This window comes from Malaya genurostris, chromosome 1 (genome assembly GCF_030247185.1).
Source record: "Malaya genurostris strain Urasoe2022 chromosome 1, Malgen_1.1, whole genome shotgun sequence".
NCBI classification, from domain to species: Eukaryota; Metazoa; Arthropoda; class Insecta; order Diptera; family Culicidae; genus Malaya; species Malaya genurostris.
Window position 1 is genome coordinate 43,950,447 of NC_080570.1, and position 26,365 is coordinate 43,976,811.

The window sequence follows — 26,365 nt, forward strand, 5'->3', positions numbered from 1 at the left end:
AAATTGGAGAAATTTCTTGCGGGTTATTTCTCTGAACATTCGATATACGTAACCGATTGGCGGTACTTCTCCTTTGTTGATTTTGAATGGTTAGAGATGTTCAACAAAAATCCAAGCTATTACAAAATGGTAAAGATAATATTCAAAAGTAACAATGAAAATTGGATTCTTCAAAAGGCACCAGATTTGTCTAACGAAAATACGGAAAGGGGGGCATAACATCACAACAATTGACTGTCCCTAACAACCATCAGATGCCAACCCGATTGATAATGTGTGAAGAATTATGTAGTCCGACCTTGCGGTAAATCCAGTGAACGATTTAAAGCAGTTAACATGCAGAATTCATGAAATTGAGCGGCATTGGCATCGACTTAGCGAAAAAACTGGTGAAAGCATTCCCAGCAAATATGCGGTTTTCATCAAAAATCATGAGAAATTTCCTACAGATTTCACTGTTAGCTCTGGTGTACATCAAGGTAGTCATTTGAGACCTTTATATTTTGACTCCATCTCAATGATCCTTCTGTGCTTCTCGGTCAATTGCTCCATTTCATTTGCTGGTGTCTTTAAACAATTTTATCTCATATACGAACTAGAAGATGCCAGCTTTTTACAAGCTATGTTGGATAGTTTCGCTAAATGATGTCTCACCAACAGGGTTCTAACTAGGGGAATGTGCCACTCGTGCTGCATCCGTTGGAACAACCAGTAATCAGAAGAAGCGATGTCAGGAGAGTATGGCGGGTGCGGCAAAATGTGTCACTTGAGCGTTTTCAAATATTTATTCACGACATGAATTGCCATCAATTGCCGATCGCCTGGTTGTAGCAGCTCATAGTATACAACACCCTTTTGGTCCCACCAGATGCACAACATGACCTTCGGACCATGAATATTTGGCTTTGGTGTTGATATTGAGGTCGATGGCAACAATTGACCGGACATAGCGTAGTATGGCGAACGTTTGTTACACATCCACTTAACCTTCTTATGTTAATTCCGGTGAGAACACAAGGATCCCATGAAAATCGTTTGACACCTACGACAATCAGATGGCTACATGTTTAAACGCTGACCCCAAACAAACCCAGTACAAAACAATCAACAAAACTCATCAACAAAACCTTTATCAGCAACTAATTAGGAGCAAAGTACGTTAGCCCCAACTAATATCGCATCAAACGCCTAGGCAAATAAAAAGTATTAACGATGTTCTCGCCAAAAACAGTGACACCGAACCAATTGACGGGGGCGTGAATGGCGAACCATTGCTGCCCTTTCATCCGCAGGGTAACAATGCTAGCACCTCGCCTTCAGGGAAGAAAATAACAACGAGACTAAGCTATAAACAAATAATCTTTTATTATATATTTTAAATGACCGCGTTAAACTTAAGGGTAATGAGTCGAACAAAAAAACCTAATAAAATAGGCGGGTGGACAATGTCACAGACATAACTGAAGGACACGAACACCAATAAAACTAACATTCTTCTTTCTTCAATAATCGTTCGCATTAGTAGATGTGTAAATTTTGCAACATTTACTACTTCGATTCCAGATTTGTAACGGTACATCTGTACTGAAGTACGACTTACTGATGACAAACATATTCTACCATAAAATTAAATAGCACCGAACAAATACAAAATACCGTTTTTTGTAGATTTACATACTCAGTAGAGGTAAACTTCGCTCATTTCTTTGGAATTATATTCTGAAACTGAATTTAGGAATAAAACTCTGATTCAGAAGTTAGTTCCAAAATTCAGGTTCGCAGTTCAAATCCAACATTTAGTTCCAGAATCCAGATCTAAAAAAATCACCTCCTGAATTTTATTTATTAATTCTGAAGTTGAAATCCTAAATAGGAATTTTGGATTCGAATTCCAAACAATAAAAACGGAACTAAACTCAGTTCCAAAATCGTTTCAATGAACCCGTTCCAGAATCCAAAATTTGGAGTCAGTTTCAGAGTCATAGTTTTAAATTCTGAACCTGAAATCTGGAACCAAAAGTCTGAAATTTAAGTCAGAAACAAAATTACATCCCTGAAAGTTAAACTCAGAATTCAGGTGGAATAGAGTCCAGGATCTGCATTTATTTCTAGAATCCAATCAAAATTCAATTCCCGAATCCAGCTCCAGTGTTCAGAAGCTGAATGTGATTACTGATAATCTGCTGTTGCTGCTGGTGGTGGCTGAAGGCGACTTGTCACTTGTCGTTTATGCTCATACAGTTGAACGTCGGAACTGATATGTGCCTCAAAACCGTCGCCGCCGGTACGAGAAAGTCAAGCAAGCTTGATGAGTTTTCCTCATTATTTTCAAAAGTTTGAGAAAACTTTCTTTTGAGTTATTAATGGTTGTTTCACACTGTTGAAAATATTATCATAAATTGCATGGGGAAAGGATTATGTTGTTACGTTTAGAACAACAATTTTGGAAAGGCGCTCCATAGTAAAGTAAGTCGTATTGAAGTCAGAACAGCAGGTCTACTTCGAGCTTCCGAATTCTAATGAAACTGTCAACGGCATTCGCTACAAACAATAAATAAACACATTCAGCCGTTCAATTGCGAAAAACCGATAAAAATATAAAGAAAGACAGACAGACAGAAAGGCGTTCACCACAAGATGCATGAGAAGTCCCCGGTGAGAAATGTCTGACCACGCGGCTTACTCACTGGATCTGACCCCATCCGACTACCGGACCTCATCCGATATCTCCTTCCTGTTTGAGCCACACACTTTCAAAGCAGCGCTTCAATACAAAAATTCAACATTAAAGGCAGTCGATTCTACAAGCAAAGTATCCACATATTACGAGAAAGATGGTGAAATATGTAGGAACTGATGGAAAATATTTCGAATAAAATAACAAAAAACAACCTGTTTTAATCCACCTAGTGGTGTAATGATGCCTTTCTCATATCAATCATACCATCATATATAATACTGTGGCATTCTTCAAAATAATTTTCTTCGATTCCTGAAAAGAATAATCGAAATCGGTTTGTTTGACCGTCTTCTGATAAAAACTATTAATTGGAGAAGAGTTGAGGTCGATTTAGAAAATTTTTTGCGGGTTTTCGCCCTTTTCAGTGACCTTTCATTTGAACCTAAGCTTATGAAAATAGGTCGCGCCATCTATGAGAAAAGCTAAAGAACATATTTTGTTTTTTTTTCACATTTTATCCCATAACTCCGGAACCGGAAGTCGGACCCGAACAATATTTTGTATGGGACCACTAGACCTTTCATTTGAATCTAAGTTTGTGAAAATCGGTTCAGCCATCTCCGAGAAAAGTTAAAAACGTTACATACACACATACGCACATACACACACAGAGACATTTTGCGTACTCGACGAACTGAGTCGAATGGTATATGACACTCGGCTCTCCGGGCCTCGGTTCAAAAGTCGGTTTTCACAGTGATTGCATGACCTTTCTATATGAGAAAGGCAAAACAGGAAATAAGTAGGAGTACTTGAAAACAAATATTACATCTGAAGCTTAGATTATAAACATACTATAAGCCCTTAAATCTGTGGATATAAAAGAAGATGAGTTTTACGCCTGTTGGAGAAAGAAATAAGAACATTTTGATTTCCAATAGGTTTTCATCTGCTTTTAATAAATCACTTATTTAAAAGACACAATTTTTGGAGTTCTGAGCTACGAAAAACATGTCATTCCAGCATTGGCATTGAGGAAATGCTACCGCGTAAATCAAGATTTTAGGAACTGTTATGAAATCCTAGATCGATTGTGTACGTAGCAACAAACCATACATAATCCAGCAGAACTCTGCTAGTGAACATAAAGTTACGGTGTCACAAAATCTCAAAACTTCGCCTTCTGATTTCTCTGACCTTAATCTATTCTTTTTTTTTTTTTCATATATATATATATATATATATATATATATGATTTGGTTATTACCATGAAGACATCATTTGCTTCCGCAATTCTGAGATTTTTGTGTAGGGAAAATACTAAACCTACTTGTATTGTGTAATGGGAAAAAGGAACTTATATACTAACTTACTAACTAATACAGAGAGCGAATCGATTCAATTGAAGATTGCATCGATTTTTGTCGGAATTTGCTTATAATATTATGTGACATTACATCTAATGGTTCTATATTTGTGAGTCTGTGTAACTCATTTGTACTAAACCAGGGAGGACGCTTCAGAATCATTTTCAGAATTTTATTCTGAATCCTTTGAAGCGTTTTCTTCCTGGTGGAACAACAGCTTGACCAAATTGGTACCGCATAAAGCATGGCTGGTCTGAAAATTTGTTTATAAATTAACAATTTGTTTTTTAGACAGAGCTTAGAATTTCTGTTTATAAGAGGATATAAACATTTAATATATTTATTACACTTTGCCTGGATTCCTTCAATGTGATCCTTGAAAGTGAGTTTTTTGTCATACGTTAAACCTAAGTATTTAGCTTGATCAGACCATGTCAATTCCAAGCCATTCAATTTGAGAATGTGATTATTGTTTGGTTTTAGAAATGAAGCTCTTGGCTTGTGAGGAAAGATAATTAATTGCGTTTTTGCTGCATTTGGTTTAATTTTCCATTTTGACAGATAATCACTGAAAATATTTAAACTTCTTTGTAGGCGACTGCAGATCACTCTTAGATTTCTACCTGTGGCTAACAGACTTGTGTCGTCACAGAATAGCGATTTCTGACAACCAACGGGTAGATTTGGAAGATCAGAAGTGAAAATATTATACAAGATTGGAGCTACACTCGAACCCTGCGGAACACCGGCTCGTACGGGTAGCAATTCAGATTTACAATTCTGATAGCTAACCTGAAGAGTACGATCAGTTAAATAATTTTGAATCATTTTGATCAAATAAATAGGAAACTGGAAATCAGACATTTTTGCTATTAAACCTTTGTGCCAAACACTGTCGAATGCTTTTTCTATGTCTAGAAGAGCAACTCCAGTGGATAACCCAGAAGATTTATTGGATTTTATCATGTTCGTTACTCTGACAAGTTGATGAGTAGTTGAATGTTCATGACGAAATCCAAACTGCTCTGGTAAAAAAATTGAATTCTCATTTATATGAGTCATCATTCTTAACAAGATAATTTTTTCAAAAAGTTTACTGATAGAAGAAAGTAAGCTAATTGGGCGATAACTTGATGTTTCTGCTGGGTTTTTATCAGGTTTTAGGATAGGAATTACTTTAGCGTTTTTCCATCTTTTTGGGAAGTAAGCTAATGAAAAACACTTGTTGAAAATTTTAACCAGGAGTCTCAAGGCAACATCGGGAAGATTTTTAATAAGAATATTAAAAATTCCATCATTACCAGGAGCCTTCATGTTTTTGAGTTTCCTAATAATTGATTTAATTTCATCAAAATTCGTCTCAATAATGTCATCGTGTGATAACACTTGGGTTGAAATATGATCATACTTCAGTGAGACTTCATTTTCAATAGGACTCACAACGTTCAAATTAAAATTGTGGACACTCTCGAACTGCTGAGCTAGCTTTTGAGCTTTTTCACCATTTGTAAGAAGTATTTGATTTCCTTCCTTGAGAGCAGGAATTGGTTTCAGAGGTTTCTTAAGAACCTTAGAAAGTTTCCAGAAAGGTTTAGAATATGGTTTAATTTGTTCAACTTCTTTAGCGAAATTTTCATTTCGCAAAAGAGTAAATCTATGTTTAATTTCTTTTTGTAAATCCTTAACTATGTTTTTCATAGCAGGATCACGAGAACGTTGATATTGTCGTCGACGAACATTCTTCAACCGAATGAGCAGTTGAAGATTGTCATCGATGATAGGAGAATTTAATTTAGTTTGAGCTTTGGGAACTGAAAGATTTCTAGCTTCGATAATATAATGATTCAAATTATCAATTGCTGTGTCGATGTCCGCAGAATTTTCTAAAATAGTTTCATGATCCACATGATTTTCAATGTGAGATCTGTAATCCAACCAATTAGCTCTATGATAGTTGAAAATAGAACTAATTGGATTAATTATAGCTTCGTTGGAAAGTCTGAATGTTACAGGAAGATGATCTGAGTCAAAATCAGCATGAGTAATCGGTTCACTACAAATGTGACTTTGATCTGTTAGAACCAGATCAATTGTAGACGGGTTTTTCACGGAAGAGAAACAAGTAGGATTACTGGGATGAAGAACTGTGAAGTAACCAGCTGAGAGTTGATTATGAAGTATTTTACCATTACTGTTATTTTGCCTACAATTCCACTGGACATGCTTAGCATTTAAGTCCCCTATTACGAAAAATTTCGATCGATATCTTGTAAGTTTTTGCAAATCGCCTTTAAAGAAATTTAATTGTTCGCCGGTGCATTGGAATGGCAAATATGCTCCAGCGATGAAATAAATTCCATGAATGGTTTCAACTTCGATTCCCAAGCTTTCAATAACTTTAGTATTGAAAGAAGGTAAAATTCGATGTTTAATTTGCCGTTGGACAAAAATGGCAACTCCACCACCAATTCCAGTAAACCTGTCAAATCGATGAACCACATAATGTGGATTACTTTTCAATTTTACATTTGGTTTAAGAAAAGTTTCTGTCACAATGGCAATATGGATTTTGTGAACTTTGAGAAAATTATAAAATTCATCTTCACTCGATTTCAAAGATCGAGCATTCCAATTTAAAATATTCAAATAATTATTTAACATCACTGTTAAATTTTAAATTCATTATAATATTATTTGCAAATTTCCATCCGATTTGAAATGCTTCAAAAAGTGATGAAGTCGAATTCATTTGGATGATCATTTGAAAAAGTTGATCTTGTAGGTAGATCATTTTATTTTCAGTTATATCGCCTAAATCGACTTCATTTAAAGAAGCGAATGGCATTGAAGGAATATTTGTAGGTAGACTGCCATTAGAAGAAGATGATTTGGCCGGTCTACCTATTAATAAATTGTTTTCGTTAGAAGAAGAACTGCAAGGCGGTCCTGTGTTTTGATTATTTACATTAGAAGAAATAGGAGATAGATTTCTACCTAATATACCAGCATAACTGACATTAGAAGAAGATGATGACGAGGTCGATCTACCTGTCAATAAATTGTTTTCGTTAGAAGACGAATTGACAGGTGCCTTAGAAGAATTTTCAGGTATATTCTGTAAATTTAAGGTCGTTGATTTGACTTGTTGTCTAAGCGAACGAGCGTTTAAAATTTTTTCCCTGACAGGACATTTCAAATAATTGGATTTATGATTTCCATTGCAATTTGAGCATGAAAATTTATCAGTGGTTTCATTCATTGGACAAACGTCTTTCGAATGCGATTTACCACAATTCAAACACCGTATATCCATATGACAATTTTTGGTTCCATGACCGAAGCCTTGGCAACGACGACATTGCGTTAAGTTTGCAATACGATTATGCCGTTTATAATGTTCCCAATGAATTTTAATGTGGGAAATGAAACGTACTTTTTCTAAAATTTTCAAATTGTTTACATCACTTCGATTGAAGTGTATTAGGTAAAGTTCATGGGAAATTCCAGAGCGTGGTTTAGAAGTACCATTCGCTCTTTTTTTCATAAGTATTACTTGGGAAGGGGCAAAACCAAGTAATTCTTTTAGTTCATTTTTAATTTCATCAATACTTTGATCATTTGATAATCCTTTCAAGACAGCCTTGAAGGGTCTGTCTGATTTTATATCATATGAATAAAATTTATGAAGTTTATCGGACAAATATCGAATAAGACGTTCGTAATCTTCCAATCCATCCACCAAGACTCGACATTCTCCTCTTCGTCCGATTTGAAATGAGACTTTTACTTCCGGGAGAAAAGTAGAAAGCTCAGTACGGAATGCTTTGAAGTCGGAAATAATCACCGTCACTGGTGGCATAGATTGATGTTTCTTCCCAGAACGACAAGCGTCCATTTTGGGAATTTTTGAAGAATTTTCTTCTATGTCGCTACAATCGGATTCAGGAAGAATCTCGTAAATATTGTTTGACGGCATAGGATCAACGGAAGGGAAATCCGTCCGTTGTCTTTTATTTTTACATTCAGATTCTATAAGATCGTGAATGTTATTAGAAAAATGTTGAATAACGGATTGTGATTTATTCCGTATTGAATTATTTTTAGCCTTAGGCTTGTTGCCTTTCCGGTTGGACGCAGGCATTTTTGAAATTAATGAAATTTTAAATTAAATTAACTAGGCTAAATTAGTCTTCGATTAGACTCCTAGCTAGCCTTAAAAAAGGCTGATTAATTTCTTAGTCACTCTAATATCACTCTTTGTATCACTTAGTCACTCTAATATCACTCTTTGTATCACTTAGTTAGTGATTCAGGTAGCCTTGAAAAAGACTGAAGCCTTGAATCAATGAAACTCTAGGTAGCCAGAAAAAAATTCCAGGAGCCAAGAGCTATACGCGTGCGGTGCGAACGACTGTTCAACACCGACTGGCTTAATCTATTCTATAATTACGTATTGGGCGTCGTTCAATGGAAGACCAGTGAATATTTTTGTGGCATTATTTCACACATGAAAGCTGCTATTGTAGCAAAAACGACCAATGTGACCTCCCCAAAGTTTAGTTTGTTCAACCCATCAATTCCTGTGATTACTCCGCACAGGAATAAACATTCACGACCGGCACCGGTAAAGTGGGCGGCTCAATTTTCGATAAAGTGCACCTTCGGCAAACATAAAACATTCGGCTGACCCGCCGGCATATCAATCTGGCACCAGCATCGACTCACCTGCCTGCGGAGATTGTCGGAAACGTACTCGGCAATAATTATTCGGGAAGCCACACGAGACCATGGTGATAGGACGAAAACTCGAAACTGCATTACCAAGTGGCACATTCAATTATATTACACGAAAACCGATGGTGTACCTCTATCCCTGTTCCGAAACCGGGGAAGGATGCGTGGATACGAGGGAAGCGAAATGCGTTTTCGCTGCAGAAACCACAAGCAACTAGAGCCCAATCCAAACAACGCTGTTTGATGGTGGATTTGCATAAATTTTGTGTGAGCCATTTTCGTCTGGATGCCCGGACCCCGGGTGGTGTGCGGTGATTTCGGTTGTGCATAAAGGAGTTGAACTGTACAGTTCCGTAGTTCACAACAGTTTGCGGGAATGTTTTGCAGATAAATATTCTGCTTCGAGGATGGAAAGCTGTTACGGAATGTTTCCAATAATTTCAATTTACTAACGCTTACCGCAGTTCCGAGTAATTGGGTGTGCTGAATGGAATTTGTGGAATATGCAAAACTAACAACACATTAGAGTTGTAGAAATAGAGGCACGTATACCATGGTTTGTAAGTTTGCCAATGATTGAGTTGCTTGAATAATATGGACAACCGAACAAGACTCATGCTCATCATTAGTTTTACTGAAATATTACTGATATGATAATATGATCACGAGTTAGTCAGTAAACCTCAATTTTTTTTGTTTATTGGTTGGTTGATCACCTTTTCTCACAACATTTAAAAATTCTAATCTTATGAAACCTGGAAAGGAAATGAAACTGCAAATGTCCTAATTATTACTGATTTCTATTGTTTTCGATTGGAGTCTGAAAATTTTGGATGTTGCTTTGAGCGCCTCATTTGAAATTGTTGATTTAAGAGTGTGTTTGAAAAAAAAATTGACGACATTTACCTAGTTCTCAATTAATTCTACTTAAGTGCAATGCTCTTCAAACGTAAAAAAGTACTCGGTCATAATTATTCGTTCGAAGAACTGACATCCTAAAGTATAAAAATGACTAAGTGTTGTCTTTTGCCCGCCTATTAATCAACTGTCAGACAATGGGCTCATATAAAATTGGAACAATATTTTACTTTCTGAAATTTCCCGTATCTGCCCACCTTGGTTTAGTAACGCGAAACTCCTGTTCCTGCATCTGTTTCGTGTCGACTTTGATATACGTTTCGTCATCCATAAAAGCAATTATCTTGAACACGTGAAGTGCAGCCTGTTGAATTTGTTTTTACAAAAAAACAAAATTAAACTGTCAATACAATGTTGATCATATTGAATGCCGAGAATTAGGATGACGAAAAGTAATAAAGAAACATAAATTCGTATCAAAGAGGAAAAATTCGAACCTGCCCACCTTGTCATGGGTTAACGATTCAATGCATAGGGCACTGGTCTTATAGGTACGTTGGCGCATGCTCAAGCCCCGACCTTAAAGGGTTTTTTGGCATTAAAAATGTAAAATAAAAAAATGCAAATGCATCCGCGTACCCTTTTCCTGTCATAATTTTGAGCGTCATTTGTGAATGGTTTATATAATTTACCTACCAATCGATGCGGAAACATATAACTTGAGGGTAGGGTCTAACACTTTTGAAAAACCATTTGTTTTTAATGTGAAACACATTTTTGTTTTCTATATAAGGGTGCAAATTAGAAACTCAAGAAAAATACACGTAGAAATGTGGTCAGATTTTGAACAATTACAGCTCAGTCAATTTTGTATCAATTAATAATATTATATCACCATTTGATTGGAAATACTTCTACGTGTTGATTTGAATGTCCATAGCCATGCAATTTTAATTGTAAATGTTTGAAATGTTGATTAATAGCTTGCAGTGTCCTATTTTGCATGCAAAAAATCTTCGGCATACCGGATTTCCCTGCCATAGTCGACGGTTTTGAAGAAGTAAGCGATATATCAATGGGAATGCATCGCTCTGATTGGTCAATCGATGCAAAAGCGAAGCTGCTGGGAGCATGCGAAGCTAAGAATATAAGCAAAATTATAGCTAACGTTTCAGTCCTACGTGAAGCATGCTAGAGGTAGGTTGTTGCTAGATAGCAAGACAGAAAGTGCCATAAAACGATTTGAAGCTTTAATTGGTATGCTCTGATCTTGTGTCATGCAAGATTGGAATCCCATGTTTTGTCGTTTCGCCTGAGAAATTGACAACATCCCCAGGGTAAATTTTGAGCGCATAAGATTAATTTCTAATTTATATAAGATGAACTCGATTGATAATGAGACATCGCTTCAACCGAAATCGCAGAATGGTAGTAATGATACAGAAACGCTATAAAAATAACTACTTGCATACAAAACTTGAACACAAACTTAGCGAAGAGAAGCTTAAATATCGATATCCATATCGCAAGCATGTACAAACATATAATTGCATACATTTTGGCTATTGATGTAATTTCGTCGGCTACAAAACATATACAAATCACGACAAATAGAGTCTATATTCTGGGTTCGTGTGTTCGGTGTTGGTTCCTAATAAAGATCAATCTAAGCATTTGCGGATTCAAAAGTGTGACGATTAATTGAAAATGTCTATCAATAGAAATTTTGGTTGCCTTGTTCCACATCAATGGCTCGAACAACCCCATGGGGTTGATCCTTGTAATTTTTCCTTATCTTCTCATAGTAAAACGTATATGTGAATTTTCCAAACCTAAAGACTGTCCCAGAAAGTATGGACGCACTTTGATGTCGCTGTAAATAATTCACAAGTGTCAGACATTCAAATTTTATCCGATATACTTATAATATTGGACTACTACAACAGAATATTATTCTCAATATTTACTACTTAGCCATTGTAGACTACCTGGTGCACCTTATTGCGAACGTTCCTTATTAAATTCCGTACAGACTTCTTGGTGACAAGTTTTGACACTTTTTCCAATCTTTTTCGAACTGTTGAATGGTTTCTACTGCCGAGACATGTTTCCTAAGATGTGCCTTCGTTAATGCCCAAAATTCCTCAATTGGTCGAAGTTGTGGGCAATTTGGTGGATTCATGTCTTTTGGGACGAAAGTGACATTTTTGTTAGTGTACCATTCTACCGTTGATTTCGAGTAGTGGCAAGAAGCAAGATCTGGCCAGAAGACAACAGGATCCTTGTGGCTTCGAATCATGGGTAGAAGTCGCTTTGTGAACATTCCTTGATGTATATTTCGCTGTTCATTGAAGCAGTGGCGATGAAGGGTTTCGAAATCTTACCGCAGCTACAAATTGCTTGCCAGACCATAGCTATCTTACCAAATTTTTCTACTTCAATCGATGTCTCGGACTGGTTTAACACTTACTCTTCTCGCACCGTATAATATTGTGGTCCCGGTAAGGATTTGTAATCGAGTTTCACGTAGGTTTCGTCGTCCATGATTATGCAGTTCAAATTTCCAGCAAGAATCGTATTGTACAGCTTTCGAACCCTCGGCCTGGTCGATGCTTCTTGTTTCGGACTATGTTTTGGTTGTTTCTGCTTCTCATAGGTTCGAAGATTCAAACGTTCTTTAGCACGAAGAACATTTGACTTCGAAGTGCCCACTTTTTTGACCACATCCCGAACTGAAACCTCCTTCTTTTGCTCGAGCGCCTTCATTATACGTTTTTCCATGTTAGGGTTAGCAGGACCTTTTTTTCGACCAGTTTTCGGTTTATCTTCAAAGGTGTTATCCTCACCGAACTTCCTGATTGCATTCCGCACGGCTTTTTCACTTACTCCTTTCATTTGTACACAATTTTGCGACGTTGTTCTGCTGAAAGTCCACGCATTTCGAAACAAACTAATGAAAACGAATAAACAACTGCACAAGTGGTTAGAGAAGAGTGTAAACAACAGGACGCAGCCATAAAAATTGACAGATTCTGAACCATTGCAAAATGGTAGCGGTTTTTGATTGCGTCCATACTTTCTGGGACAGTCTTTATCCGAGCAAAATTCTGGAAGTTATGGGCATTTACCTTTGCTTATCTCATACTGAAAAGAAGCAAGAGGTCAGCGCACAGGCCCAAGAATTCTGCTTCGATTCATTTGAAAATTTGACAAAATATTCTTGAAATGTTTTATATGTTAATGTTAATATGATTTTTTCGAAAGTGTTAGACCCTACACGCTCCCCAGAAAAAAAAAAGTTTCATTAGATTTTATAGACAATGAATTTTGAACGCGTTTATTCACAAAAGCAGGTTTTGAAAGTCCGTGTCCATCGTCATTCGAAAACTACTTTACCAATGTTTTTCAAATTTGCACACACTTTCTGCAAGTAAAATACCAATATTCTTTTTTGTTTTTTTTTTACTTTGGGGAGGTTTTACAGCTACAAAATGGTGGATACTTTTTTGAAAAATCGCATTTCTGACTTTAAACAACCACTAAAAATTTAAGAAATCGAAGAAAAGCGTCCTCAAAAATACTTCTCCACCGGCTTATTCCTCAATATTTTTCCACGAATGATGCTTTATATTACTTGTAATATTTGAATTTATTTTATTGAACGTTAGCTTTAAAAAAATCGCAAAAATAGTGTTTTTTTTTTCAACCGTTAGAACATTGACGAACCACCCCCCCCCCCGAAGGTCGGATCCGGATGAACTTTGGAAGTTTTGTAAAACTTTCATAAGGTAATAAGAATTTTTTCGCTGACCACCCTGTAATTCCGGAACCGGAAGTTGGATCGAAATAAAATTAAGCAATTTTGTATGGGACGATTGTACCTTTCATTTGAATCTAAGAATCTGTTCAGCCTTCACTGAGAAAAGTTAGTACACTTTATACTTTATGTGTCGTCTTCGACTCACCAGTACATAACAGTTTATGTTGCACTTTAGTGCATTTATTTTCATTTTTTTTTTGCACATATCACCATATAATTCCGGAAGCAGAAGTCGGATTCGAATAACATTCAGGAGTATTGTGGTTACCTTTTCTTGAATCTAAGATCATGAACGTCGGTTCAGTCATCTCCGAGAAAAGTGCAAAAAAATGTTACATACATACATACACTCCCATATATACACACGAACAGACATTTTGCGCACTCGATGAACTGAGTCGAATGGTATATGACACTCGGTCCTCCGGGCCTCGTTTCACAGTGATTGCATAACCTTTTTATATGAGAAAGGCACCATACGAAAAAAAACCCTGAACTTATACCGTTTTCGTTTATTGATCAGAGCAGCCCGAGAGCTGACCCAGAGTCGCCCAAACATCTTTCGAGATGTTTGTTTTAACAACCTGGGGTCGCACCATGATATCCATGTTTGTTTATTTTTTATTTTTTCTATGAGTTGTTGTTTAGGGTGCGTACCACGTGTTCTAAAACGAAAACGGTATAAACGAAGAAGAAAAAATATCCTGATTGGTCGAGGATGATTTACACAGATGAAGCCACTTTTTTGTATGAGTTCAAGTAAAGCTTCGTATTCTTATCTGAAGTGCCACCTTTGTTCGTTTTTTTTTAATAAGACGGATATTGTTAGATCTAGTTAAATCGCAACTACCAATTCGAATTCAAACAGTGGAAGTCAGATCCACAATTTCAATAACGCTGAAGGATTGCGTATTGATAACGCATAATTGAACTTCCCACTTTTTTATTTGTTATCTCTCTCAATTGTTATCTCGTTCTTTTCTACCAACGGCAGCCGGACGGTCGAGTCGTCTGATTCCAGTTGTTAGTTCGCAATAAAGTGAAATGTTTAATATCAACCATTAAACGTTCCTCCAACAACAACTAGACGAATCAGATATAATGTCCTTTCGGAAGCGGAAAACGAAACTAACATAGTCAAAGTAATTTCGTCTACATCCAAGAAACATTAATACTTTGTCATACTGTAAAATCTGATGATTTGCGACCCTTTTTAGGAACTGCTCAATGGCAAAAATTTTATGATTTCACAAACCTATAGGAACCAAAAGTTTCATCTGTTAGGTTATTTGTTCCTATTACTAATTTACTTGTGGGGCCAAAAACAAAATCTCCTATCGTTCAAATCAGCGAGGTTAATTCTAATAAAAACTAGAAAATAAACAGTGAAAGAATCTTAATTACGGATTCCGGTTACCTATACTATTTATTCAATCCTTATACTTGGAGTAGTTATTATTCCTTAAATAGCTTCTCTAGCTTGATTTCTCTTGAACATTCTACCGTAGAAACCCTCTCAACAGATTCTCTGATGGCTTATTAGTTTTACAAATGGCATTAGCAATGGAGCAAAATATATTCCTGTCCATATCGAATGCATTCTTCTCGGTGTCTCCACGGCGCTGGGGACACTGAATGGCACGAACCATCTGATGGAAATCCGATATCCCGTTCATCCGCTATCGCATTCATGATCTTGGACGCTATTCTTGGACTTTCGAGCGGCGAATCAAATCGAAAGGAAACGACAAAAATACGAATATCTAGCAGTTTTGAGCGGACTTCATCCCCACGGTGTCGTGTCGTATACATAACTGTAACTGCCGTCGAGATTTACTGGCAATGATTTGTAATTGAACCACCAGACACAACCGGACCGGGCGCGGGGATGCATACTTAAGCAAGTATGTTGCTTCGCCAGCTTTCTTGCAGCCGGGAGATGTGGGGACACTAGTGCCAGATCGCCGCGAGCGGGGGTGTTATTTTCTTTCCCGAACGGTTGTGTTGGCGTTCCTACAGTACAAGTTTATCTTTGATTACACAAGGACACTCTATCCCGTTCTCCGCACTTGGACCCGGAATTGACTTGAGCTCAGGATGACCGAGACCGGGCTGGGAGTTATGCTGATGGCACACCGGTACATATATATTGGTATTGGTGCACATAATGCTGCGGTCGTCTGCATACAAATTGGCAGCAATTTGAATAAAGATGCAAAGTTGTGCTGTTGGAACGACTGATTTTCTCGCCTTTCCCGTTTTCTTTTGATGTCCAAACGATTCTTGGTTTTCAATTTCTTATAACGTAGCCAATTTCGTAACGCTTCTGAGTGCATACTTCGAATGACAGAGTAATACTTCGGCAGTTTGGGTCCTTTTGAATGATAACAAATATTTTGTTATCTAAGCATTTTGTAATACATTACCATTGTCTTCTAGTTGAATTTCAATAATGTTATCAAAATATAAATTGAGATTTTTTCATGAAACATTTACTTTCATCTTCTTCCAAAAAGTACCTGTGAAATGTAAATAGATGGCCGTCACGTCGTCAGTCTTTTGCCGTGACAATGCTTAATTGCAGCAAATACGATCTGACGAAGAAATAAGCCTTAAGAAACTGTTTACTTACTGTTTAAATTGGATGTACATGGAGCTACAAGTTTTGTTAAGTTGTCGCTTCAATAAATCCTTTATCTTGAAGATTGTTTGTTTCTTTTGCAAGACTTCAGTTTCATTTGCTGCAGGTTTAATTAAACAACGCACTAAATAAATGCAGACTGAATTCGGTCGCGAGGACATAGTTTCCGGTTTCTGTTTACAAAAATTGTTCATTTCGTTGGGTTGATTCCAATTCTGTCGTCTCGATAAAAAGCAACTATCGATTGCTGGTTCACGAAGCATTGGACTAAATAAAGGATTCTAACATAAAAAAAAAAAGTTTAATGATTGTTCACGGCTTTCTCATTCTCTTTTCAATTGGTAAAGGATTTATTTCTAAAATTGCCCGACGTTTCGGCCGTTTTTGATAGTCTTTTTCAGAGAAAATTTAGTCTTGTCGTCGACAACAACAACAAAGGTGAAAAAATGATTGAAGATACAATCAGTGAATCAACTGGTCTTCAACAATCTAACGCCTAACAAACCGTTCTGTCAGTGTAAAAATTGGCCCCTCGATTTCGGGAGTTTATTCAAACCGGTCTGGAGTTCCGCAAGGCAGTAATCTTGGTCCGCTGCTGTTTTCGATTTTCATTAATGATTATTTTTCTACTGTTACCAGCGGAATGCAGACTCTCCTATGTCGATGACACAAAAATCTTCAAAGTTGTCAAATGTCTCCTGGATTGCATTGAGTTACACCAAATGATACCAACGAACTTTAAATGGTGCTCGAAAAACTATTTATGTTTAAGTATCGAGAAATGCTGTATCATCTCCTTCCATCGTAAAACTGATTCTGTCATATTCGATTATTTCATTGTGGGAAGATCCATGACACGAGTGGAGAATGTTAAGGATCTTGGTGTCATTCTGTATCAAAAAATGAAATTTAGACTCCATTTGCTGCTAAACTGCTTTCGGGGGATATTGATAGCCCATCTTTGCTAATGCGGTTAAGTCTCTACGCACCTGAAGGATCACTTCGTCAACGCAACTTTCTGCGCCTGGAATCAAGGAATACGGTTTATGGACAGCACGAACCTTTTCGCGATTCAACGAGTTTTTCCAGTATTTCGGTTTTAATATGTCGTCGCCTACTTGACTTTTTTCGTATTGTGCATCGTGATAATTAATTTTAGTGTACTTAGTTCATAAATGTTTATTCAATAAGACAAACTTTGTCAGATGAATCATAAGAAACCAAAAAACAAAGAAACGAATAAACAAATCAACAAATCTATGTAACGTTTTTTTCCACTAACTTTTCTCGGAGATGGCTGAACCGATTTTCACAAACCTAAATTCAAACGAAAGTTCTTATTAATAGTACTGTTGTTGTACCGTTGAATTCCACTATATCACGTCATTACACTCTCACAAAGTCACTATTTTCACAGTCACTATTTTTCCGAAAGTGTATCAAACGTTATAATACAGATACGTATTTCGGAATGCTATTTACATCCTTCTTCAGTGTATCGGTTTTATAAGTTTATTAACTGAAGAAGGATGCAAATAGCATTCCGAAATACGTATCTGTATTATAATGTATTATATCAAACAGAAATTTAGTGAAAGTTCTTATGTTCCCATAAAAATTTGTTTGTATTTGACTTCTGGTTCCAGAGTAATGGGGTAAAATGTGCAAAAAACTGAAAATATGTGTACTAACCTTTCTCAGAGATGGCGTGACCGATTTTCACAAACGTAGATTCAAATGAATGGTCTAAAAGTTCTTTGCCAAACTTTTGAATTTCACTTAGAACCAACTTCCGGCGGACTCCGATTTACTCTTACTCTCTTACGGAATGGATTTGATGATTAGAGTCAAGAAAACAGTGTTTGAGGTTGTTCCGAAGTCCAAAATAACGGTTTCCGGTTTATCGATATTTTTTGAAAACCTTTACAATATGAATATTTTCGGATCGAGTTTGAAGAGCAGATGCCGGAAAATAAATTCAATATAACTATCAGTTTATCGATATTCCTTAGATACACTTATAATAACTCCTATAGTGACATGGTCATCTGCTTGAATTCATTCATATCCAGAATTTCGCTTCATTCAGTGTGCTGTTTGACATTTCAAATTTATAAAACTGACGAGCTTTGACAGTTTTCTCTCACCTCTTGTCTTGCTTAATATATTTTGGTAATATGAAAAAAATTTGATTGGACTTTTTGTATTTTTTACCATATCCAGCTATCATTTAGATCTACCGCAGACTACTATGTAAAAATATTTAAGCGCCTACTCATGAAAGCCGTTTCGAGGAATATCGATAGACTGGAAGTCGACATCTGAGTTTATGAAAAGACTTTGAATATCGTTTTACAGCGCCTTCTTACTTTGCACAAACTTTTTTTAGGAAGTAAATTCTAAAGGTTAGTACAACTTTTTTCATGACCTGATTCGATTTACGAACCCCCGCTTTAGATCGTAAATAGAGGTTTCGGTGTATCACAAACTCAGATTCATAGAACAGGTCTACCTTCTTCATAGAACGATATTGAATTTCAAACCGTTCCCACTTCCCACTTCGAAATGGCAGAAGGATATGTGCAAAAATTTCAAAAAATAAGTATTCAATTTTTTCAGATATAACTAAGCCGAGTTTCATAACTTTTAATTCAAATGAAAGATCTTACACAGGTTTCTTAACTTGACTCTCAACTTTATTTTTGAGTGAACTTTCGTAAAAATTCAAATCAGAATGAAAGCCATTGTCGGTAGACTTCAAAAACTTGAAGTTTTGCAAATACCTTAAAGAGGGCGGGGGCGGCGGGGTAAGGGATAAACAATTTGGGAAAATCGTTTTTTTACATTTTCTTGTAGTTTAACATTTCAAAAATATTCTTTCAAAATTTCAAATCAATCGTGTGCAAGTGTGTAAATTAAAAAAAAAAAATTTTCTCGCTTTTTGAGAAAAAAAATGTTCAAAGCGTTTTTCTGAAAACCAATTTTTTGAAGTCCGTGAACACGATCCTTAAAAATGAACTGAACCGATTCTTTCCAAACTTGGAACATACTTTCTTAGTATAAAATGCCTCCTCTCTACGTTTTTGATTTTTTTTCATTTTCATATTATGGTAGTTTTTCACCTCAAAAATCGGCGGAAAATTTAGTGTAAGATCGCGTTTTTTTGCTTAAAATGACACGAACTGATAAAAAATCAAAATAATAACTTGAGAACGACGGAGAAAGGGGAGAAATGACTGGTACTTTAAGTAAATTTAAAAAACATTTTTGATTTCAGATCATTCTACTCCGAGTTTTTGTGTTCATCGCGCAAAGCGATTCTCAAAAGAGGTTTTGGGGAATGCTCTGTTACCGCCTTATTTTTCAATACTAATATACGGTATTCTTTAAATTATGCTTTATAATGTAAAAAAGTTTGAATAAATTTGCTTAAGCTGTTTTTGTGTAAAAAATTACAAGAAAAGTGTTTTTTGATTCAAATTATCCTTTGCTACCCCCTTAAATAATTTTATCTGCAATTTCTTCATTTTTGAAAAGACACTAATCAAATTAACGTCAAATGTTTCCACATTAAATTTTGTTTTTGCAGTATACATTTCGTAGAGTATTCAATCGATTTCTTGCAACTTTTGGTTGGACACTACTTTTGTACAAGTAACAGTCACAATGATTCGAAGAAAGCGCATGAAAAAAGACATTTGCCATATTAAAGAATCATTAATTTTTCAGGTATTGTTTTAATTGGTAGTCATTTGCTTATCTGCGCGTTCAGCAAACAATATCCGCACTAATCATTGCAGCAGTATGACTTTTGTGTGACAGCAAATCTTCGGTTATGAAATTCATCGAGATTTAGGCACAGTTTATTGATAAACTATGCTGAGTGAAGGATAAATTGGACGACGTAATCCTCCCTTATAAAAATGTGCGTCCACACACCGAAGTAAATATCCAAGAGAAAATTCAAGATTTTTATTAGAACTATTTTAACTACCGACCAAACAGTCCTGTTCTTATTCCCGGTGATTACGTCCTTCTCTTACATTTGAAATAACTCTTCTTGATTCACCTAGTGGTGTGATTGTTTTTTATATAGTTGTAAATTGTTGTTTACATTGAAAGAGTTTTTTCTTCACGAGAGCCTAATACCGCTCGATAGGTCACAGCACCGGGCAGGAAAATTCGCCTCTTTCGGTACAATGAGGACTCCATTCGCTTTATACCCTTCCAACACATTTTTGGTGTAGTGACAAGATGCCAAATCGGAACATAGCAGCGAGGGAGTGTCATGACCAGGGATGCCAGGTCATTTTTTCAAAAATCTGTGATCAAATCTGTGACCGTTTTCCGTACCACAATAGCAGTTCAAAATCAATTTGTCATTGTCACATTCTGTTTATCATTACGATTCGATACAGTTTTCACCTGGAACGACTGTATACCTTGTCCTTGTTTGGAAGTATGCACGCAATGTGGAGACATTTTTATTTTTCCCGCAACAATATGTACCGAAAGAAATGGTCTCTTCTGAAATATTTGCTTCACCTTCGCGTCCTTTTGGTGATTCCTTTTCTGTTTCTTGGCTGTTGTCGAACGAGTTTCGAATAATTTAAAACCATTATAAATAGTTCTTGTAGAAAAACCAAACTTTTTTGCAAGTTTTCTTACTGACAGATTCGGATTTTCATTGCGACCAAATTGCTTTTCGCACTTGCTCTTCCTTCGACGCTATCCTCGATCTAAAAGCTTGCAGTATCACCAAGAAATGATTGACGCCGTTAAAGCTGATCCAACTTACAGGCAGAAAACTTCTTTGCAGAAAACTGGAAAACTAACAGTACTTTATTTCGTTTCTAAACACAAGTTTTTGGAAATCAAAGTTCGTCGTTTTGAAGCTAGAAAATCAATCAAACATGAATTTCTGCAGGTTATAAAACTATGGTTATGGATCTGAGTTTGCAGTGTATTATTTGTTACCAAATATAAATTTGAGTAAAGTTGATTTTTGCTTCCAATGCGTTTTTCGAATACAAGGTATATTCCAAAAGCAAGAGCCGTTCGCATGCATTTCGCCTTAGATAAATCGTGAACTGGTTAAACTTGTGCATATTTGTACGTGCACTAATAGTGCAGCTATTTCAAGTGTTGTTTCGATTTAGTAGTCATTTGCATCTCTGTGCGTACCGTACACAGTGTCTGTGATATTCGTTGCTACCGCCAACTGTAAAGTCAGCTTTGCAATAAGCTTTTTGTGTGCAAAGCGGACTTTAGCTCAAGGATGGCTTTTATCGTATCAAAGAACGTTCGCTGGCAACTCTTCAACGATTGAATCAGTGCCATCAAAGAGAGGAAATCATCGCAACAACAAAAAAAACGGCATGGCTCATTTAACATAGAATCGACACCAGTGCGAGAGCGAATTTCTCTCGATGACATTTCTGAGAATCAAAGGTTGGCACGCCGCTGTGGGGATCTTCTCTGAAGCAACAAACGGTCGCTTATTCTCGTTTCGCGATCCGATTCTATACAGGCAGTTGATAATTGCGATAGAATCATTTTACTATTGCCGCTTATTCTAACTATGTGTATATAATCTTTGTATAAGTTGTGTCTATGAAAATGTATATGAATGCTCCACACAAGGGTTTTGAAATATTGCAACCTAGTATGAGAATCATCAAGTTGAATCATCGACTCGATTTTCTGCGATAATTGTCAACTTGCGATTCTCTCTTGGGAAATTCCACACAGCAACGATCATTATCAGACTGTAATTTTTTTTAAGGGCCGAGAAATACTCAGAGTATGAAGTGGAGCGAAGGAATGTAGAAAAATTCTCTCGCGGTTCATGCATTGAGAGACTCGAGTTCTTGTAGCATCTTCTACCGGATTGAAAATGTTGTATACAATATAGATAGCAATATAGCAGCTTCTGTGAAATTTTCGGCAATCACCAACACTGCTTCAGCTGTTACACTTCATCGAAAGTTCTAACTAGTTTATGAATCTACTATAATGAGTGAAGAAAAGACTATACAATGAGATTATGACCCAAAAAAAAAGACGGACAAATGCTAGTGACAAAAAACGGAGTGGTATGTTTACTAATGGCGTTTTTCACTGAAAAACACTGGCAGAAATGGCAGCATTTCTGTACTGCTCGAAAGTGCAAAACCAGAGCAATCCACACCACCAGTGTTTTTCAACGAAAAACGGCATAAGCTTTGATGCAATTCTGATTTGGTCTGCTGTTCGGGTTTGCAGTCGTTTCATGCGATATGAGATGTTTTTAAAGTTGCATGCATGTAAACCGCTTTTTGCTTTGACACTTTGGTTGTAGCCTTGCGAAATGTCGACCTTTTCAGCAACATCATTAGCTGAAGCTTAATTTCAAAATCAGTCTTCGACTAATTAATTTATTCAGGAGATTTTTACGGTCTTGTACGGCGAAACATTCAGATGGTTGTTTGCTTCATAATCAGCTAGTGGAACAAAATTGTTGTTTTCGAAAGCTGTGTGGCAGCAACACTCAAAACCAAAATTCTCTTCACTACACCAAAAATGATCCATATTCATGTAGGCACCACCTAAACAGATATGTTAACGCTTGACGAAGCAAAGATCAAGAAGGCTCGAATGTCAGTACAATAGAATTCAATTAACTTAGTTCTGACGTCAAACGCAAATCTGTTAAAGAAACAATATGAATATCGCTGGTACAATGTTATATTTTTCTTGCCGACTAATACATTTTCGTATGATCAAAGGAGGTTCAAGAAACCACTGTTTGCAGGCTTCGTAAATAATTTTCGACCAAAAACATTAAATTTGTTTCTTTCGCCTTTTTACATTGAAGTGGAAGGTTTATCGCTATTTATATCGACGGTGAGGCTACGGAAGAACCAGCGCTCGTCACTTGAAAACGGTTTGGTGTGGAATTTGACTAAACATCGAGAAGCAAATTCTATTAGCACTTAACATAAAATAAACACGTATCTTTTATTTGATTTGATTTCATGTGCCAAAAGACTCACGTAGCGTCTCCATTGCGGGGGTTCCAATAGAGGAGCCGCATGGTCAACGCTAATCGGCGACAAGACATGCCGATCTTTCCATTGCCATTCAAATGAACACAGTTTCTCTTTCATCTGTCCGGTTTGTACTCCCACATTGGTTCCGTGATTATTCTATTTTCTTACCTGACATGCGCACACCTCGCCGAAACCACCTTTGCCTAAGACCCGGTACATGCGAAACGTTTTGTAAGTAACCGGCTGTGCCTCCAACCACTTCCACTGGAGGTATCTGAAATGAAAGAACATAAATTACTATTTACAAATCACGATTCACTAGTTACAATTTATAAGTTTTTTAATAATATTACATTGAAGATTCCAACATTTTTTCTCCGGCATTCATCGGAACATTTCGGATTTCAATTTCGACGAAACATTTGCACAAGTCAGGATTAGTCGGCTTACGGGCATGGTTATAAACTGGTTGTAGGAAAGCAGAAGTCACGCACGATGTAGTACGATTCCTCGGCCAGCTTCGAAGGCATTGAAATATTTGATTTCAAATGCTTCTGCTGCCATCATCAGCCTTCCGTTCGTTTATAAAATTGACACCGCCGGGATGGCAATGATTGGATTCAAATATAGATGAGTCGACCGAGAGACACCGTTGAGTACGACAAATATCCAGTCACCCGTGTAATCCGGAATTAATGAAGTGGAACTATGTTGAACAGATTGCAAAATGGGTCCCAAAATCGACCGATCGAAATTCTGTATTAATACGGATGATGAAATTTGTATGATATGATTCGAGAGAAGAAATTAATATTCACTTCAAGTCATTATTTATGACGATAGCCTCTTAAGCAACAAATTTAAGATATTATGTATTCTCTGTTTTTCTCGTGCTATAGAAAAACACGCTAGCAGATATCAAAAAACGGCGTAAAGTTTTGATAATGAAAATTCATTTCAAATTGCCAATTGCCAAATTGCCCACAACTTCGACCAATTGAGGAATTATGGGCATTAACGAAAGCACATCTTAGGAAACATGTCTCTGCAGCCCAAACCATTCAACAGTTCGAAAAAGATTGGAAAAAAGTGTCAAAACTTGTCGCCAAGAAGTCTGTACGGAATTTAATGAGGAACGTTCGCAAGAAGATGCGCCAGCTTTTCTACAGTGGCTAAGTAGCAAATGTTGAGAATAATATTTTGTTGTTGTAGTCTAATATTATCAGTATATCAAATAAAATTTGAATATCTAACACTTGTGAATTATTTACAGCGAAATCAAAGTGCGTCCATATTTTCTGGGACAGTCTTTAAAGTGAAAATTTGTCAAATTTGTCCATAAAAAGTATCTAGAATATAATAGGTTGAATTACTACACTCCAGAACTTCTTTGGAAATTAAACATAACACAGAAACGGACATCAACATGTAAAAATCATTGTGAATTGTTTGCTGTCATGATCGATTCTCGAAGGTTCGGTTGAATATCGATACTGCACAGTATGCGTTTTGCGCTGCGAATCGAAAATGAAAGAAACAGTTTCCTCTGAATACGGTTTTTAAACTAGTCATTCTTAGAAAAAAAATTACACTCATTCATGACGTAAATCCAATATTCTGTCTTTATGCAATTGGATAAAGACAGAATATTTCATCTCTAATAAAACTTTGTGTCTATTAGGGGCTGGGGTTCACTAGGAGATTGATAGTACCTATTAGCTCTCTCCGGACAGTACCAGCCTAGATGTCGTGTGGAATCCGGCGGAAAAAATGAACCAAGAATAGATCCACTGGGTTTCTGCTTCCATGTCGTAAAAGGCGACAATTGCAAGAGTTTCTTTTTCCTTTCAGTTATCAGATAGTTTCAATGTTTAACTTCTGATTACTCAATTTTACTAAATTATTTCTTTATTCAACCTATCAATTTCCGTCTAGCTTCGGAGAAAAGTTTTATTTGGAATGATTTCTTTTTCCATGTTATTGATTGTCTTGCAGGATTATAAAATGAATGATAAAAATCAACCATTGCGCAAATCCGTTTATATTACAAAGTTAATAACAGAGATAACATATATCGGTATATTGAATACATAGTAAAAAACACTTGACATTAATATTTCAAACAGTAAATTAATATTTTTCTCGGTAGTCGGCTGTCCAGATCAACCAATATAACCAATTAATAATTTTAATAAATAATTAAAATAATAAAGCGGAAATAATAAAGAATCAAGACGCGTGTGAAATCTGTTGACCTTTGTTTGGTGATTTAAAATGATTTTATAATAACTGTTTAGAATATTTCAATGCAATGAATCAACTATTTTGTCTAAATCCTATTCACTCGTTTATTTTGTATCACATAATTTCATTTATAAAAAATAAGGAAGTTTTTATTCTTGACGCGATAGTATTGCATTTTTTTCAGTTTCCTCGAATAAGAGCTGTGAATCAAGACCGGTACTTCAATATAGGATATTGTTGAAACGTTCACTCGGGAAGTCAGCGAGTTTAGTGATGAATCCGAGCATCTTAAAACGGGAACATACTGAGTCGCCCGCGAAAAATACCAATATTGAAATTTCTACTAACAAATATCCTCCTCTCGTGGCACTTGTGGAGTGCGCAGTAGTATATACGGCCTCTAGTAACAACAAGTGTTGGACTAACATCCCTTCCCATTCCTTAGACGATCTTCGTTCGGGCCTGGCCGGCGCCGGCACTGATCATTGAATTCTAGGATTACCAGAAGATGTACATTGAAGGATGATTTACCAGTCCCAGGTCGGATCATCTAGAAACTCCCTGTACAATTTCAGCTAATCCCGATCAGTAACGGAGTAGCAACCAGGGGTGGTCGCTCAAGCTCTAATAAAACTTTGTGTCTATTATGATGTAAAATGCAGCTAAATGAGTTTCCAGTTAAAGAAATAATTCATTTCCATTGGATTGTCATTTGCTTTGGATTGTCAATTTAAGTGACTTGTGACGCTCCTTTCATGTGCATCAACCGAGATACGAATTTACACGATTTTTTTCGTACACAGAAAAAAATAATGAATTTTACTGGTGACAGAATTCTACAAACGATACAATTTGGATTGTCAATTTAAGTGACTTGTGACGCTCCTTTCATGTGCATCAACCGAGATACGAATTTACACGATTTTTTTCGTACACAGAAAAAAATAATGAATTTTACTGGTGACAGAATTCTACAAACGATACAACTAC

The 26,365-nt window shown here is 36.4% G+C and overlaps 1 protein-coding gene across 2 annotated transcripts in view; it reads right to left on the bottom strand.

Moving 5' to 3' along the window:
• The window catches only part of LOC131438332 (G protein-coupled receptor kinase 2), a 243,925-nt gene that overhangs the window by 12,236 nt on the left and 205,324 nt on the right, over nt 1-26,365 (bottom strand). For both annotated transcript variants that reach the window (XM_058608267.1, XM_058608258.1), the window contains exon 8: nt 23,300-23,405. In XM_058608267.1, the coding sequence (XP_058464250.1) occupies nt 23,300-23,405 (106 nt within the window). The remainder of the gene's footprint in view (nt 1-23,299; nt 23,406-26,365) is intronic.